This window comes from Rousettus aegyptiacus, unplaced genomic scaffold (genome assembly GCF_014176215.1).
Source record: "Rousettus aegyptiacus isolate mRouAeg1 unplaced genomic scaffold, mRouAeg1.p scaffold_m13_p_12, whole genome shotgun sequence".
Lineage (NCBI taxonomy): Eukaryota > Metazoa > Chordata > Mammalia > Chiroptera > Pteropodidae > Rousettus > Rousettus aegyptiacus.
The window spans coordinates 24,059,708-24,078,573 of NW_023416287.1; the positions used below are offsets into that span (position 1 = coordinate 24,059,708).

General features: G+C 41.6%; 1 protein-coding gene across 2 annotated transcripts; it reads left to right on the top strand.

Moving 5' to 3' along the window:
• The first annotated feature begins 6,130 nt into the window (after positions 1 to 6,130).
• On the top strand, positions 6,131 to 18,079 carry LOC107505150 (prion protein). 2 transcript variants are annotated; one of them, XM_016135122.2, is made up of 2 exons: positions 6,131 to 6,238; positions 16,303 to 18,079. In XM_016135122.2, exon 2 carries the CDS (start codon positions 16,313 to 16,315, stop codon positions 17,054 to 17,056), a length of 744 nt encoding a protein of 247 aa, XP_015990608.2. In that variant the 5' UTR covers positions 6,131 to 6,238; positions 16,303 to 16,312; the 3' UTR covers positions 17,057 to 18,079. The 2 variants fall into 2 exon arrangements, with proteins under 2 accessions (XP_015990608.2, XP_015990525.2); XM_016135039.2 differs by lacking the exon at positions 6,131 to 6,238 and adding an exon at positions 8,995 to 9,091.
• Positions 18,080 to 18,866: the final 787 nt, after the last annotated feature.

Consider the following 18,866-nt stretch of genomic DNA (forward strand, 5'->3'; position numbering starts at 1 on the left):
ATTCATGAGGTGTCCATCCCTGTGACTTAATCACCTCTCAAGGACCCCACTTCCAAATACCATCACGTTGGGGACCAGAACATAAACATATAAATTCTGGGGGGATGCAAACATTGTCCATTGCACACAAATATGTTTATCCTTTATACGTTTATTCACAAATGCAATGCCATTCCAATGAAAAATCCCAACCATGAGTGTCTTGGAATTTGACAAAATTGTAAAATTAATTTGGAAGGAGAAATAAAGGATATCAGATTCTGAAGCAAAGAGGATAGTGAAAGATATTACTCCTACCAAGTGTTGAAGCATATGATAAAGCTGTCACCTGCCTCATGTATTAGTAATAATTTGAGTATAATAAAGCATGAGAGGAAAAGCCTCTCCTCTGCAGCACTCTTTCCCTAGGCCGTATCAATTTGCTCTGATAATGCCTCATGCAGAATCGATATAAAAAGTGGAGGCTGAGGGTGGCAGCTGACTGTTACCCATGTAATATTATGATTTATAAAAAACATATATTTGGTCATTCAGATGACCAAAATTTATTTCTCATATACATTTGGTCTTCGGCCATGGTTCCTGGCTCAGAGCTACCGAAACTCTTGGTATTTCCTGAGCAATAAGAGCGATGGGAGCATCTTTCATCATGATATTTGGTCTCTTATCCAAATATTATGATCCAAGTATTATATTGCAGTTCCTGAAGTACTTCAGAGCCATAAATGTGAAATAAGTGTCTTGTTATTCATAAAAATCACCCTTCCACCACAACTAGGTTTATATTAATGAGGCGACTTTTAGAAAGCACCTGAAGAGGGAGCTTGTTGCCAAGGGAACCAACTATGAATAGAGGGTTAGGACTTTCAGTCTTACCCTCTGATTTTGAGGGAGAGGACTGGAAGTTGGTTTAAAGAGCTCCTGGGCTGGTGAACACGTGGAGATTTGGGGACAGTGGCATGCCTGGAGAGGGCATGAAAGCTCCACACCCTTTCCCCATACCTGGCCCTGTGCATCTCTTCCATCTGGCTGTTCCTGAGTTATATCATTTCATAACAAGCCATGGATCCAGTTAAGTAGCATGTCTCTATGAGTTCTGTGAGCCACTCTAGCAAATTAATCAAATGCAGGGAAGGAGTCATGAAACCTCTGATCTGTATCAGTTGGTCAGAAGCACAGGTGACAACTTGAACTTGCAACTGGCATCTGAAGTGGAGGGGTGGGGGTCACAGCCTTATGAGACTGAATCCTTGACCTTCAGGATCTGATGCTATCTCTAGGAAAACAGTGTCAGAATTGAGTTGAATTATAGGATACCCATCTGATGTTGGAGAATAATTTAATGTGGCAGGAACCACACACACTCCATGTTGGAACTGGGTGTTAGAATCATTTTAGCTGGTAACAAGAAAGGTTACCAATGCTGCAGCAGTTGCCAGTAGAAATAGAGGAAAGCTCCAGTTTCCAGAACATGGAACCAGTCAGAAGCTAAGCCTGGGGTGGGAGATAGAAGAATGCTGACAAAACCCAACAATTTCATAAAATCTGTGATGCGGAAGAAAGCAAATGAATGACCCACGTGTGGCAAAGGTTCTAAATGACATAAAGCATCTTGTGGGGGAGGGGAGGGAGAGCTTGGATACCTCACAACAACTAGACAGAGAAAAGGAAAAATTTGTGGGAACCAAGGAGAAATAGGAACAAGAATGAAATGAGTGGTTGGGAGAGGTGACCACATTCAGGACATCACTCAACTGATTTTCCTGGGCACCTACCATCTCCAAAGCCCTGAGGCTCTCCTCCCAGGCAATTAATTACCACCTAGTTAAAGATAAATAATGGAACCACCAAAACAAGACTGGAAACTACAAGCCAGCTGCAGCCAGAACAGGAGGAAGGTGATTGAGTTTGGGTGGGACAATATGGAAACTTTCACAAAGGAGTACCCATTTGGGATGAAGGAATTCAGGACTATGGGAACAGCTTGAGCAGAGCCTAAGCAAGGCAATTAAAGAAGGGACAAGTGGCCCAGCAGGACTGCAGCTCAGAAAGGTGGTCAGAGCCCTTTCACCAAACCTTAACCCCAAACTGTGCAGTCAGGCTACTAAGGAAATGTTAAATGTACTTAAAGAGTGGACAGACATGAGACACCCTGTACTATGAGAGTGGCGAGATGGTTTCTCTTTAAATTCATGAGCATACACATCTTTAGAGAAAATGATCCTCACTCCTAAGAGGAGACCACAAAAACAGACTGGCTGTGTTCTTCCTCTGCCTGTAGTGATTTCTCAAATTGCTGTAGCCATCTGATGCCAGCCGGAGAGTGCAGAGTTAACAGAGAAAGGAAACGAGGTCTTTGAGGACATGAATATCCCATTTAAGGGACTCACCCAGAAGAGGCTCCTCATTGTTAGAGTTCACAATATCCGTCTTTTCACCTACACTCTCCTCCAGCTACTGCCCAATAATACTCTGCTCCCCTCTTGGTAAAACTGCTCAGAAGAGCGATTTCTACTCCCTTACTTTCCATTCCCTCTTTAGTTTACTTCTGTCTCCATCACTCTGAAACTGCTCCCAACAAGTTCCCATAACAACCTCATGCCACCAAATCCAGTGACCTCTTGCATGTCTTTATTCCATCTCTCAAGAACCAACTCTTGCCTTCTTGAAACTCTCCTCTCTCAGCTTCCAGAACCCTCTTGGTTTCCCTCCTACCTCACTGGCTGTCACTTCTCAGTCTCTCCTGCCAACTACTCTTCCTCCAATTCAAAGTGTGGCTTCCTCCAATTCAAGTAGCCTCTCGGAACCTACTAGAAATGGAGATTCTTGAACCCCATCCTAGATCTACTGAATCAGACTTTCTGGAGTGGGGCCCAGCAATCTGTGCTTTATCCAGTCCTCCAGGTGACGCACACTGAAGATTGAGTACTGCTGTTCTAAAACATCGTTCTTAGAGATTAAGTCCTGATTTTTCTTCTGGCTACACTTGCTCCCTTGATGTTATCATCCAAGTTCATGGCTTTAAAAACCATCTATATACTGACAACTTCTAAATGCATATCTTCAGCACCAATCAATCCTCCATCCCTGCCCTCCATGCTGAGTTCCAGAATCCCCAGGTTCACTCATCTGGGAGTTACACAGGCATCTCAAACTCAACAAGTCCAAAATGGAAGGAACTTCTCTAAAACTTGTTCTATCTAAACCTTGGTCTTCCTACATTTTTGACCATTTCAGAATCCCTATCTACCACCACCCCAGACTGAACACCATTTTCTCCCCTCCAGACCAATGTAGTCTTTTAAAAAGGTAAATCAGGTCATGTCACTTCCCTGCTTAAAGCTTCTAGGGCATCCTATCACATTTAATTAAAATATAAATACCTTGTTATAGGTTGTTAAGATTTACACGACCTGGTCACTTTCTACGTGGTTTCCTATATTCCCTCTGATGTCTGAGGTCAGAGATTGAACTATTCACACTAGGTGCTTGATAAATTATTTGTTGAATAAAATAATTCTCCTTTTATGAGTAAGATAAATTTAGAGTTTGACTTCTTTAGCTTCTCCATATTTGCTGAGGAGGAGTTAGGTGATGTTGACAAGTAGCTCTAAACCAAGAGATGCAAAAGGAGATTTTTAAAAAATGACTTGATGGTGCTATGAACCTCAGCAGTACCCACCTGATGGGCCACAGAGGAAAAACCATCAACCCACTCCCCCCACTGGTCCAGAAAATGGCCTTCCTTGTTTCTACTGAGATGTGGTAGTTGTGGTGACAGGAGAGGCAATTGTGAATGAAGCTGCAATGAGGAATGTTGTAGGGCCATTTGCAAAAGCTTCCTCCTGTGGGCTGCCCACCTTGGTGCTGTTTATGAGGTCCATGAAAGCCCCTAAAAACCTACAGGCCAGACTACCAACCCCATTATAGCAGTTTTTTTTTCAATGGTCACAAATTCTGTGCTATTCCTCCCAATGAAAGATGAGGTCTACGTCCCCAGCATAGACTACTACAAGGTCTATATCCCCAGCATGTGACAACTTCTGTCAATAACATACAATGGAAGTGATGTTATATGATTTCTCAGACTAGGTGGAAAGTGGCAATGTAGCTTCCATCTTGTCTGCTGATACTTTTAGAGTCCTAAGAAGTCATGTAAGAAGTCTATCAAACCTGAGACAGCCAGGTAGGGAAGAAGTCAGGCCACATGGAGAAGCCAGTCATGTGGAGGTACCCTGTAGATCAGCACAGCTGATCCTGAAGTCCTCCCAAGCCCAGGTGCCTGTCACGCAAGTGAAAGAGACTTCAAGTGATTCCACTCGCAACTATCAAGTCATCCTCAGATTTTGAGTCTTCAGACATCATGGGGCGAAAAGGAATGAAATGTTAACAGACAGCAACAACATGGATAAATCTCAAAGACAGTACGGTAAGTGAACGAAGTAAAAAAAAAAAAAAAGAAGAATATGTACTGTACGATCACACTGATAGAAAGTCTCAAAAAGGATATACTAATGATAGGAAGCAGATCAGTGGTCACCTGGGGTTGTCCAACTCCCGGGCCTACACAAGCCACAGGCAAAATAAAGTGGTGGTTGTTTTAACCACAAAGTTTTGGAATAGTTGCTACATAACAGTGATAGCCAGAAAAAGACATAAGGCAATCCCTTTTGGTTCCTTCATCCCCACCCAAGAAATCTTCTGCCTTTTGAGCCTTTTCCTGGTGGGTAGAAGGGGGCAGAGCATTCAGCCAGTAGACATAGGATTCTTAGGAGAAAAAGCTGAGTTTAGCATCTTCTAAACAAGCTTTACAGAGCCCCTCGTACCAGGAGAAAGCCAGCCCTCTTATGAAGTCTGATCTGGTCACCCATTCCCTGCCCTACCCCAGTCTGACACTCAAAGAGATGCTTTACTGCCCCATGTCACCTTACAATAAGCCATCTCTGAGAAGAGTACTATCAACATAATCTTTATGTAAAACAGATGGATAGAAAACAGGCCCACATTGCTCCCCAATGCTCATTTCTAACTGGCCGAAATCCAGTTCTCTATTACTGAATCACTTCCATTCAGTGGCCATGTTTTCCAAACCTCTTATTTCCCCTTCCCAGACCTTTTGAGCTCCCACTTACATTCATAAAAACATCACCCTGCGCTGCACATCAGGGTATACAATACTCCTGGCTTCTGGCCACCCTCACCACTGTCCCCTTCCACTTGAGTGAAGGCCCTGGGATACAAGTATTTAATCCAAATCCTATGAGTATATAATATTCTTAAACCTCTTTTCTTACAAGGTGGTGGAGCCTTTTACCAATAACCAGGGGACGAGATGTCCCGTTTTTCCCAGGACAGTCCTGATTTATGCCTGTTGATCTAGCTTAATTAATTTTGGTGCCTCTTTCACTCTCAAAAGCACCCCAATTTGGGTAATAATTTATATGGTCTCCCTAACCATACCACCTTGTCCTATCGCTTTATCCCTGGCCATCTTTACAAGAGACAAACCCCTAATTTCTTAGCAGGGATAATGAGCAAGAATACACCATTCCGTTTTATACAATCTATCCCAGGTAATGTGCAGAGTGGACTTGTCAAATGGAGTGCATTTTTATCATTATCCAAACCATCTCTTTTTCATATACTAAGGAGCAGAAACTGAGTAAATGAAGAAACAAGAGATGACTAGAGTCCTTTCTAGGCCTCAAATTTTAATGATTTATATGCAAATTTATAAATATTGGGCTCAATCCTGAGTAGCAAAAATTTTTGTTTAGAAATTTCTGATGCCCAAAGTTCCAGAAATTGCTTTTTTGTTCCCTAGCCTTTCATTTTCTCGAGTTTTCCATTATGTAACGGGGTAGTTGGGGTTTGGGCAGAATCTCCCTTTAAAGACGAATTTTATAGTCAATGAGCAACGTCAGGGAGTGATGACACTGGGAGGGGTGTCAGCTGACATAAATGTTTAAGCGAATCCCAACTCGTTTTTTTCCGGTGACTCAGATCGCCGGGCCCTGCTTGGCAGAGCATCTCGTTTCACGTAGACCAGGTGGCCCGCCCGCTGCCGCGACAGTGGGTGCGGAGGCCGCGCGGTGATTGGTCCGCGCGCCGACCTCCGCCCGCGAGCGCCACCGCCTCCCTCCCCCACTCTGGCACCTTCGCCTCAGCCCTGCGCGTCGCCGGCCCTTCGCGCCAGTCGTTGACAGCGTTGGCGCTGCGAGCTTCTTCTCCGACTGAGGCAAGTAAACAGCCCTGTCGCCCTTTTAACTCCGGCGGGGGCCGGGGCCGGGAGGCTTGAGAACCGAGGTGCACGGGGGGCGCCGCGGGGGCCCCGAGTGAGGATCCCGAGCCTGGAGGCCGACCTTGATCCTGGGAAGGGGCACGGCGGGCGCGCGGCGGGTCTGGCCTGCGGGTGTGCTCGCTGGTTTTCAGGTGGCGCTGCTAGGCTTAGGAATGGGGACGGTGGGCGCGCTGACCGAGCCCCCAGGAGGGACGTAGGCAGTGCCGAGGCGTCTAATCGCTCTTTCCCTACCTCCACGCGTGTCCGCGGCGGGAGCGGGATGGGCGAGTCTCGGAGCCATCTGGGGACGTGGGCGCGATCACCCCGCGCCAGCACGGCCGGGGAACCCAAGGAGGGCCGCGGTGAGCTTCACTAGGGCGCCGGGCGAGGGGAATCCGAGAGAGGTGCGGGGGACCGCGGGGCTGGCTCCTGGCTCCTCGCCAACTGGCCGCGCCTCGGAGCGGCGGCGAGAGGCTGAGAGCCGAGATAGCGACAGCGCTCCCATTGCCCAGGGGTACGCGGCGTAGGGCTTGGGGAGGGGCGGCCTCCCGGGATTGGGGCCTTGGCTAGGGAGCGGTCCCGGGGCGCCTTGCCGCTGCCGAGCTCTTCGCGCGAGTCGCCCCGCCCGCCCTCCGCGCTGCCAGGGTGATTCCTGGGGAGGCCGCGGCAGGCGGGGCTCTGGCAGCCGTCAGAAGACCAGCACCCAGCTCCGGCCTCAGCCGATTGGGGTCTCGGGGGTGGGGGGTGGCAGGAAGGGGTCTTCCCTCTATTTGTGGGCCCGAGACGTCCAGGCGCCCACAGATAGAGGGTCTCCTGCGCGCCCCAGGTGTGGCGAACCCGCAAGCTTCACTTTTCACTTGCTTTCCTGGCCCTCTGGAAGGCGAGAACTTGACCATCTGAGGGACTCAGAGGGAGGGGATCAGGGCCGGGCGGCGCCCGTGGAGTACCAGTCTCCACTTGTGCGGGAGACGCCTTCACGTTTGTTACATTATACAACGAGGAGAAATCTATTTTTACTGAATATATTTTTAATTTTCTCTTTGTAGTAGCTGTAGCAAACAGATTTTTTAAATCGTTAGCCCACCACCAGCACATCCACCCTTAACATCTCAAAGCCACTGCTTTCTGTTTTTCATTTCTTCATCTCTGTTCATACACAGCACAATGCAAGTTTCACCGCCCTGATCATGATTATTCTCTTGGCCGCGTTTTTCCTTGTACTTGGAGCATCACGGTTTAATATGGAGTTCCCCACATGATGAATATTTGAGATGTTCCCTTTTCTTTGCAAAAAAAAACCAAACAAACAAACAAAAAAAACAACTCCAAGTAGCATAGTACTGGATTTTTGCAAATCAAATTATCAGAAATAAATAGGAACAAGAAATTGAATAAAAACTAAATAAAACTGGAAAAATTAAACTCTCAGATTTGAAGAAGAAAGAAAAATATCACCGGTAGAAAACACACACACACACACACACACACACACACACACACACACACACATTTTTACCTACACAAACACTGAGACAATCTTAGAATTAAAAAGAACTAACCGGAAAGGGAAAGAAAGCAGAGAGCTAGGGTGTGATTTGTATATTATTTGTATCTGGTGCAAGTTTTTCATACTTGTGAAAAGAAAATATCAAGATTATAATAGATGAATGGTGAAATGATGAATCACTTGCAGAATTAAATACAAATTAAAGCAAGTCTGGATTATCATTTTACATCTATTAACAAACATAACAGTAATAGTAACAGCAACCCCTGCTGGAAGTTTGCCTTGAAACTTGCATATTTAGTTATCTGGGGAGGTGGCAGGGCTTTGAGGTTAGAAAGATGGCTCTGTACCTAATTTTTTGACTTTGGATAGGTTACCTAATTTCCTAATTCTCCTTTTGTCCATTCATAAAATAGAGGAGATGATACCTACTTCCAGAGTTTGTTAAAGATTATTTTAACCATCTATGTAAAACGAATCCTTGATATATATATACCTTTATTCTTTTCCTAGTCACGTCCTACTGGGTACATTGTAAATTGGTACAGACCTTTTGTAAAGCAATCAGGTAATACTTTAAGAAGTTAAAAGTGACCCAGATACCACACTCCTGAGAATTTACTTAGCAATGGAAGAAATAAACAAGAAAATCAAAGCCCTATGCAAGCCCATATTTGGGGCAGAATGACCTAAAATTAGAACCAACTGGGAAATAATCTCAATGTGTTAACAGCAGAGGCGTAGCTAAGAAATCATGGCACATTGACTGAAAGGAGCATTATGCAATCATGGAAGCTCATTATTTTGGAGCCCATGTTAAATGGGAAAAAAAAACTGACAGCTCAGGGTGCTGGTTACTGAACTGAAACTGCTTACTCATATGTGAATGCATGTGTGAAAATCTGAAAGGAAAAGCAAAAAAAAAAAAATTTTTTTAATAGACATAGGTGATTTAATATTTTTGTTGTCGATGTATTGCTTTTCTAAATAATGTAATTTTTTAAACAAAATGGACTGTTTTCTGTGCATGAAAGAGGGAGAACTCAGTGTCATATTTGCTTTTTTAGCTGACCTCCTTTCTTCGAATATTTCCCATTTTTTTCCTGAATAGATTTTTTAATGGTTTATAACATATATTAAGCTTTCCTTTTAAGGAATCAGATCTTAGATTTATTGATCAATTCTAGTTTTTTCTTTTTCTTTTCAAAGATGCCTGCATATATTTGAAAACTGAATAATTTCAGCCAAGCTAAAGCATTGTCTTCCCGGAGGCACGAATCCAGCTTAGCTGAACCACGACAGATGTAGGTACCCTATGGAATCTCTTTGGTCTTGTAATGATTGAAAGTCCCTAATTGTCACAGAAAATAAGAGTCTGGAAAGGCCTGGAGCACAAGCCCCTGCTCTGGAGGCCACATGGTTCTATATGTGTAACTCATACCTATTGCATCATCCTTTCTTATAAAATCAGTTTGATTTTGCCGAGGAAGGGCCATTCTAGAAGCATGCTGAATTATGTAAGGAAGCAATCATCATAAAAACAAAACAATAACAAATATTTCTGCACCAAATTAACACTGAAGGTGACTATCAACCGACAAAAAGCTTTATGAGAAAAGGTTTTCTATGTTGTAGGTTTAACTTACCTATTACATTCTCTCTTTTCGGATCTTGTTTCCTCTTCCAAGGCAACTATACCAGCTGTGAACTGCCATGTATTAAATATTCAGAACGTGCCTGTATCTAACTTGGTAATGGCTGCAACATTATAAAGTCATTCTTGAGTAAATATTTTTTGCAGCAATTCTTACAGTTGGGAGAATATTTGGTTATCTTTTTTTTTCCTGGTATAGTCTCCTTATTACTGTCATAGTATTGTGTGATCATGTCAAGGGAGGTGTACTCTTTTATGAAAAGCATTGCAAACATTTTTAAGTGTTGCTTCTGAGGACCTAGCTCTGAAGCACATGGCCAAAAGTGAATTTCCCTGCGAAGCTTTGTTATAGATTCTCAAATCCCTTTGCTAGGCACTCCCAGGTTCTCAGCTTGAGATAGGGTCCAGCTATGTTGCTTTTTAAAAGCTCTTCAGCTACTTCTGAGGATGGACCAAGTGGGAACTCCTTTGCCCTATATAGTCCAGGGCTGGGACTCAAAGTAGTAGTGAAAAACTCCCATCTCAAAATGTTCTGTGAAGTTTTTGTATAGCTTACATCAGATCCTTTAAGAGGCGATGACCTCAAAAAGATTAAAATACAGTAGTCTCTCATTATCTGAGGTTTTGCTTTTCGCATTTCCCTTATCTTAGGTCAACCAGTCTGCAAATACGAAAACGGAAAATTCCAGAAATAATTCATAAATTTTAAATTGGGTGCAGTTCTGAATACCTCACATCATCATATAGGCATTATATAATCTCACATCACTAAGGGTGAATAAAGTACAATAAGATATTTTAAGACAGAAACCAAATTCACATAACTTTAATGACAGTATATTGTTATAATTGTTCTATTTTATTATTAGTTATTGTCATTAGTCTCTTACCATGCCTAATTTATAAATCAAACATTATAAGTATGAAGGTATAGGAAAAAACAAAGTATGTATAGGGTTCAGTACTTTCTGCAATTTCAGGCATCCACTGGGGATCCTGGAATGTAGCCATCCACAGATAGGGGGGGACTACTTTGTGACAAATGAGTTCTACTTAGCTCAGGAAAGACAGAAAATTTCCCTGGGGCTTTGGGGGTGGGGGCTGTTCAGTGTCCCTTCTCAATATACCAGTTAAATTTCAAGTTATAACATGTTCTGACTATCAGAAATTTGGTCCCTGGCACACAGCCACTGGACAAGTTCCCACCAGCTCTGACTCAGTCCCCATGTATAAATAAATGGGAATAGGAGGATCGTACCTTCTCTCTAATTCCATTGCTGTGTCATTCTACTCGTGTGCCAGTGTCATGTGATCTTATTTATCGTAGCTTTACAATGCATTCTAATACCTGGCAGGCTAATGCACCCTAGATTTCCTTCCTGTTCAGTAGTTTCTGAGTATCATTTCATCATGTTCTTTGACATCCACTCTGAATTCTGACTGAAACTGTGTTAACTTTATGGATTATTTAGAAACGCATTGGCATCTTTCAGTACTGGTCTTCCCAACCAAAACCATATGTCTTTCTCTTTTTTCTAGGCTGCCTTTATGTCTCTCATTAAAATTTTATCACTTTTCTCATATAAATACTATTTATTTTTGGATTAAAGCCTAGATATTTTGAATTTTTTATTGCCATTGAGAATGGAATGGTTTTTTCCATGCTAAGTCTCCTAATTCCAATTAATTTGGTGACTTGCCATTGTGTTATATATTGATTTCAAAAACTGCCACCCTAATGAGCTCACTCAATTATTCTAAGATGTCTCTGGTTGCTTTTCCAGGTATAAAATCATACTTGGCTAGAACTCCCATAACTATCCGTAAGAACAGTGATTGCTTGCATTCTCATGTTGTTCATTACATTAATCGGAATGCCTTTCCTTTTTCAATGAAGATGGGTTCGTGGTAGTGATTTCCATCTCAGTGAGGGAAAGGGACTACCTTCTAGTTCTATAGAAACTATTTTAACAGCTTAAACTTAAAAAATCAGGAATGGATGTTGATTTTAATTGGAAACTTTTCAACATCTGCAGAGAATTTTTTTGTTTTCCCTAACCTGGTAATAGATTTCCTGATTTTGAGCCATCCTTGTACTCTGAAAGTAATCCTCAGTATGTTCTTTTACTAAACTGTTTGAATCAGTTTGGTGGTATTTTCTTTCGGATTTCAGCACCTGTTTTGTTGGAGGCTGGGTGGCTAAGAGAGAGAGCCCTGCACTCGAAATCTTGAGTTTTGAATCGACCTTTTATGCCCTTAACTATTAACGCTACTTCTCAGGTGAAGGTGCCTGACTGTTTATTTCTACTAAGTTCTAGATTCTGAAAACAATTGCCTAAACTGATACTCCCACTTGAGTATCTCACAGATGTAGCAAAATTAATGTGTCCAAACTAAAACCCTCCAATTCCTCTGCCAAGCGCGGCCCTCCTCTTTTTACCCCTAATTCGATAGATGACACTGCCACCGTCTACCTGGTCACAAAAGGCATGAACACGGTTAACTCCCACTCCTACATCCACTCTATCAGCAAGTCCTAATTGGTTCTTTCTGCAAAATACGTCTCATTCGTTCCTAGCCCCTCAGCAGCACTGTCGTCCTCCCAGGCCACCATCTTGCTGCAATTATTTTCTAACTGGTCTCAGCCATTTCCTTTCCTGACCACCTAATTTTTTTTTTTTTTCGACATAACAATCAAGGTGAGCTTTTTAAAAAACAAACCTATCATGTTGTTCTCGTAAGTTTCTTTAGTGGCTCCCCACTGCACTGGGAATAAAATGGAAACTCTCTCTTTGGCACATGAGGCCATGGTGTTCTGGCCCTTACCCACTCCGGTCTCATCAGGCTCCAGCTACATCTTCTTTTTGGTGCTTGAACCCACCGACACTCTGTCCTCAGCCCCTGGCACAATGTTAGAACCTTAGTAAACACTAACTATGTATTTATTGAATGAATCAATAACTATTGTACTGTAAACATTTCATTATCATATGTCTTTTTGACAACTTTTTTCTCCATTTCTTCTGTGGTTATTGATCAGGTTTTCTGTTTCTTTAAAAACTGGCACATTGCTGGTTATTTCATAAGTATTTGTTGAATGAATTAATTGTAAAAGTGATATTTGTAATTTATATTTTTATAGAAAGGCGACCCATCTCACACAAATTTTTAATTCATAAAACAAAATTGTGTATAGTAAGTTCTTGCCTTTTTAAAGCCTAGTCTTCCTAAGGAATCAGTATGGAGCTGTTGTGTTTTCTAGTGGTTTGTGTTTACGTGTATATTACATTTTTTTAAATAATTTGAATTTATTTAGAAATTCCACATTTTATTTTTTAAACTCTACTTTCATCTCTATTATTTCTTTATAACTAAGATGCTTTATTTGGAAATTTTTTCTTTCTGGGTCTTTTTTTACTTCAATAATTATTTCACTTATTTTCATTCTATCTATTCAGTTACACCATGCACATTCCTTTAATAGCTATGTGGGTTTCTATATTCTCACATCCTTGCCCTCTCTTTTTTTCCTCTGGCTAGGCTGATAAAGTGTAAGTGAAATACCTTCGTTGTTGTTGTTGTTGTTGTTTGTCTCCTTTTATTGGATTCTTAATGTTTTTTGAGTATTTTTTCATACTCTTTTGGGTTTCCCTCTTTTGTAAATTGTCAGTTTATATATTTTGGCCATTTTTCTATTGTAATTACTGTTTCATATTACTTTATAATAATTCCTTGTAGGCTCTAGAATGAATCCTCTGTTGGTCTTAAATATTACAAATATTTTTTACCATAGTGTACTCTTTCTGTTAATTTTGTCCATAGTGTTTGTAGCGTTTAACAGGAATCCTTCATTTTTATGTAATAAAGTTCTCCAATTTGTCTCACGGTTTGTGCTTTTATTTTTAAAAGTCTTTCCCTTACTCCTACTCCAAGTGACAAAGACATTCACCTACATTTTTTTCTTTTATTGTATTTTTCTTCTGTTGTACTTTGACATTTCATGCTTCAGTCTGGAGTCTACTTCCGCATGTGGCATTAGGGATTCAGTTTAATTTTTCTCCAGTTTCCCAGAAGTATACACTAAACGAACTTTCCTTTCTCCATTGATTTGTGGTGTCCACTTTATTGTTATCAGGTCCCTACCTCAGTATATATACACGCGGGTTTATCTCAGGACTTGCTGGTCCACTTTCTTTGGTCTGTTGATCTGTCTTTAGACTTTTGCCATATGGTCTTTATTACTACGGCTTGTAATAGGGTTTAATGTCTGATATGGCAAATTCCTTCCTTTTTCCTTTTTAAGGTTTAGTTTGCTATTCATGGACATTTTTTTCCCTTTATGATTTTATTAAACTCAAAATATCTAGGTAGAATTTTGATTGTCATTTTATTGAAGTTTTTGGTTCATTTGGTGGGGGGGAATGACAATGGCATACCTTTCCAATTTTACAGATCATCACCTGTGCTTTTTATTAGAGTTTAAAATTCTTTTTCCCAGTCTTATTTTTTCTTGGTTAAGTCAACTTATAGATGCTTTATATTTTGGGTTGCTATCGTGAATATCTTATTTCTTTAAAATTTTTTTCTAGTCAGTTATTGCTGGTGTAGAGAAATGCTGTTGATTTTTGTAGGCCAATCTTGTATCCTACAAACGTCCTGAACTCTGATTCTGGGTCTCATGTTACCTCTGTCGAGTCTAATGGATTTTCTATGTATATATCACCTTAATTGCCAATGATGATAGCTGGAGCTCTTTTCTTGCAGTTCTTACACTGGTTACTTCTCTGTCTTTGCACATGGCATTGAACAGGACCTCTAGTCCTCAGACAGGGGCATCCTTGTCTTGTTTTTTATCTTAAAAGGAATACATTCAAAGGTTGTCCATTAAATATATTTGCTATTTTCGTTATATAACCTTTATCAATCAAGTTAGGGGACTTTCCTCCTATTCCTAGACTGCTAAGAGTATTTTTCTTAGTGTTAGGTGTAGATCTTTATCAAATACTTAATATCTTGAAATATACCACAACCTGGGCCACAACCTGACCCTTCACAGAGAATATCTTATATGAATAAAGTCATAACGCAGCCAGAGATTCAAAAACCCAGTCTCCATTCCCAGCAATTTCACTACCTAACACTATAATCAGATATGTCACTTGACTTTTCTGAATCTTGGTGGCCAAATTTGTGGAGTGAGAAGTTTATATTAAATATTATAAGATCTTTCTTATTTTATCACAAACAGAAAGAAATTCTCCTATAAGCTCTTATGTAAGTTTTGAGGCCCTCTTATCCAAGGCATTTCAATAATGGTAGGAAGAACATAAACAGGATGATAATTAATTTATTTTTTCCATCATTCTTTTTCTGAATATTATCCAACTTAATCTTTAGCTCCAAAGGTTATGAAAAATAATTTTTTAGCACTTGATTTCACTTTTCTTTGAAGATAAACCTAACATTGGAGTTAAGACTAACGTCAGCATTACCAGCGTATGCCATTTTTGGTTTGATGGCACATGATATTTTTGAGCATATGGTTTGACATGGGGTACAGTAGAAACTGTTTAATTATCATTGTACTATGTGTGTTTGAGCCCTCCCCTTGGACCCAAGCACCCAGGGTACATGACATCTTCAGTTTCAAAAGAGATTTTTAGTTGCATAAACATACATTCTGCAAAGGGTCGTAAATTATCATCCAGGATACTTGGTTTGCTTGTTTTTTACTTAAACTGTGCTAGCCCTTTTATATAAGACATGTTTCTTTTTCACCAAAAATTAGAAGAAAATAAGTCACTCATGAACCATTACCATTACATGTTGAATTAAAACTCATTCAGTGAATGATTGACTGCGGATTACCTCGAACACAGCCATTCTTAGCCCTCTTTGAGCAGCTCTATCTCTCTGGCTACCCATCTCTAGAGAGAATGAGAAATCTACAAGCGGGCTTGCGAAATCCTGAATGTTTACTGCTTCTCCCCAGATACAAATTGTATTCCTTTGAGGAAATTCTTGTTGGCATTTATATGTTCAGGGGATATTAATTCCTTCACTTAACAAATATCTATTGTGTGCCTGTTGTGTACCAGGCACTGCCCTAGTCCCTGAGGAGACGGCAGTAAACAAGAGACTCATTTCCTATTACATTCTGCAGAGGCGAGAAGACAGAACCAGTTCTTTACAAAGTTATTTCCTTACTGCAGCACCCACAGTTAGGGATTTTCCAAACTAGACTTCCATAGGGGCCACACCAGAGCCCTCGAGGCAGTCCACCCAGCAACCAGGACTTGTTTTGCAGCCCCTACAGTGACCGCTTGAGTTTAAAGGCATGAGCTCCTTCCTATTGGTGACTAAAGGATTCTCCTTGGCAGAGAAGCGACAGGCCCACAGGGGCTGATGTTCTTTATAACAGTCCAATGGGCACAGCTTCCAGGGTCCCCATAAAGATGTGCTATTTGCAAGAACTACTGCTCTAAAGAAGTTAAAACCTATGGCAAACCCACCGAGTGTTTATAGGTTTTCCTGGCCCAATTGTAAATTATCAATCAGAGGCTATTTTTACCATAAGCAGTATTGCTGGCATTCCACTTTTATCAAGGAAACAGAGCTAGAAATTATCTTAAGGTCAAATTTGGCCTTAGAGAAGGAGAAAGCATTATGTTAACCCTTTACTCGCAGTTACTTTAGTCATAAGTGCTGCAAAGAAGGACAGAGTGAAGAGCGCTCATGACCAAGGAACCGATGCACTGCTATGCATTCATTCATTCATTCATTCATTCATTCATTATGCAGCAAGTGTTAAGTCGTTTCAGCATAAACATAATGCTCTGTGACACCTTCTTTATTTTGCAGATAAGTCATCATGGTGAAAAGCTACATAGGCGGCTGGATCCTGGTTCTCTTTGTGACCACATGGAGCGATGTGGGTCTCTGCAAGAAACGACCGAAGCCTGGAGGAGTAGGGAGTAGTGGGGGGAGCCGATACCCGGGGCAGGGGAGTCCTGGAGGCAACCGCTACCCACCCCAAGGTGGCAGCTGGGGCCAGCCCCAAGGTGGCAGCTGGGGCCAGCCCCATGGTGGAGTCTGGGGTCAGCCCCATGGTGGAGTCTGGGGTCAAGGTGCTGGCACCCACAATCAGTGGAACAAGCCCAGTAAGCCAAAAACCAGCCTGAAGCATGTGGCAGGAGCTGCTGCAGCTGGGGCTGTGGTGGGGGGCCTCGGCGGCTACATGTTGGGAAGTGCCATGAGCAGGCCCATGTTACATTTTGGCAACGACTATGAGGATCGTTACTATCGTGAAAATATGTACCGTTACCCCAACCAAGTGTACTACAGGCCCATGGAGCAGTACAGCAACCAGAACAGCTTTGTGCACGACTGCGTCAATATCACGGTCAAGCAGCACACGGTCACCACCACCACCAAGGGGGAAAACTTCACCGAGACCGACGTGAAGATGATGGAGCGCGTGGTGGAGCAGATGTGCATCACCCAGTACCAGCAGGAGTCCCGGGCTGCGTACCACAGAGGGGCGAGCGTGGCCATCTTCTCCTCCCCTCCTGTGATCCTGCTCATCTCTTTCCTCATTTTCCTGATAGTGGGATGAGGGTGGCCTTCTGTTTTCACCATCTTCTTCATCTTTTACCAGGTTGGGGAAGAGGGTATCTACCTACAGCCCTTTAGTGGAGGTGCGTCATTCTTGCTTGTCCCTTTGTCATCTGTAGGCTAATACCCTTGGCACTGATGGCACAGAGAAGTGTAGCATGGCCTGGTAACGCTATGTATTCCAGCCCCATGTGATTGAGTCCTTCACAGGCCAGTACGAGTGCTGGGTTGGTACGAGTGTAACAGCAAATAATTATTGGTAGATCTAGGTTTATTTTTTGTCTAGTGCAATGGATTGAGGCTAAAACAATTCTCAAACCAGTCTTCAAATATATTCGCCTAAATACCTTCAGTCCCTTCCCCAGCTAGAGCTCAGTACCCTAATGCCCCATCTCACCAGTGATCTTGTAGCATTTTGGACACATTTTCTCATTTGTTTTAGGGATGCCTGACTGCATTTCCCTGTTCAAACAGCATTTCTGCCAAATTTGGAAGGAGGCCTCATGATACTCATTTAAAGAACGAAGCTAGAAATCCTTAGCTCTTGGGCCTGGGTTCTGCCCACTGGAGAGCATGTGGCCTGTGTCTGCAGAGAACTATGAAAATGTTTTGCGTTTTGCAGTACAGGCTACACAGCAGCTATTGCATCAAGAGTAAATATTCATGCAACATTAGACCTCTGGACAGAGGACATTTTCATAGGGAGTGAATATAACTAACATAATATGAAAGGCTTCTGGGACTAAAAATACCCAACATTTGGGCGTGGTGCCCGTGGAGGGTAGATGTTTAAAGCACCTACATGTGGCATTCCATTCTTTAGTAACATAAACTGTAGATAATTAAGTCAGTTTTAAATTACTTTCTGGACACTAAGAACAAATCTTTGTTCGTTTACTAGAACTAGGAATGATTTTGACATTGGGTAAAGCCAGGAGACTTTATTTAGCATACTGGAAGCTGCAGCTGTAAAAACGCCATTATCAAAGGATTGTGTGATGAAGAAAGCAATCAGAAAAGAAAAGAAAAGAAAAGAAGTGCTTGCATTTCTTCATTGCTATTTCATAATTGTCGAAAACCAGAATTGAGTTTTTGTAATTGGCTTTTGAATCAAAGGACAGGGAGTTAATCCAAAACAAAACAAAACAAAAACAAAAAACTTACTACGGAGATGACAGAAATATGGTCCATTCGGAGTGTAAAAAGAAATCGTTATTGTTATTTAAGTAAGGTAAAATTATTCCCTGAATCATTCAATATTGTCACCTAGCAGATCTATATTACTATTCTGCAATGTTATTGGCTTGTGTTGTGCGGGTAGTCTATGTAAAAATATATATATACATATCGCATATGACAACCTTAGAAATTTTGGTTAGAGCAGTTAACAGCTGAAGTATCTAATGCATTTACCTGTTTTTGTAAGGTACTAAATACTTAATACTTTTGCGTGGTCCTTAAGCTTACAACGTGCACCGACTTAGTTTTGTATAAGGTCCAAAGTGGTCTTTGAAATAAGCATGTACTTTATATTTTCTATATTTGTAACTTCGCATGTACTTGTTTTGTTGTATAAAAAAATTTATAAATGTTTAATATCTGACAACAATTAAACAAGAGCTGAGCTGCATCTTCCATGGAGTTTGTAATTGCAGTCACTAGAGCATGGCTCACCACCTCCTGCTGGAGCCTCTAGGCTGGAGGCCACCAGGGTGCTTGGGGCTGGAACCCTTCTCCTTCTAACTGTCCTGCCCTTTCCTCCCTCACTAAAAACAAACAATAAACACAAAGTCATTATCTTAAATTTTGTA

Bases quoted from the DNA above. Each gene is read 5' to 3' on its own strand.
- LOC107505150 (XM_016135122.2), top strand. From the start codon at position 16,313: ATGGTGAAAAGCTACATAGGCGGCTGGATCCTGGTTCTCTTTGTGACC.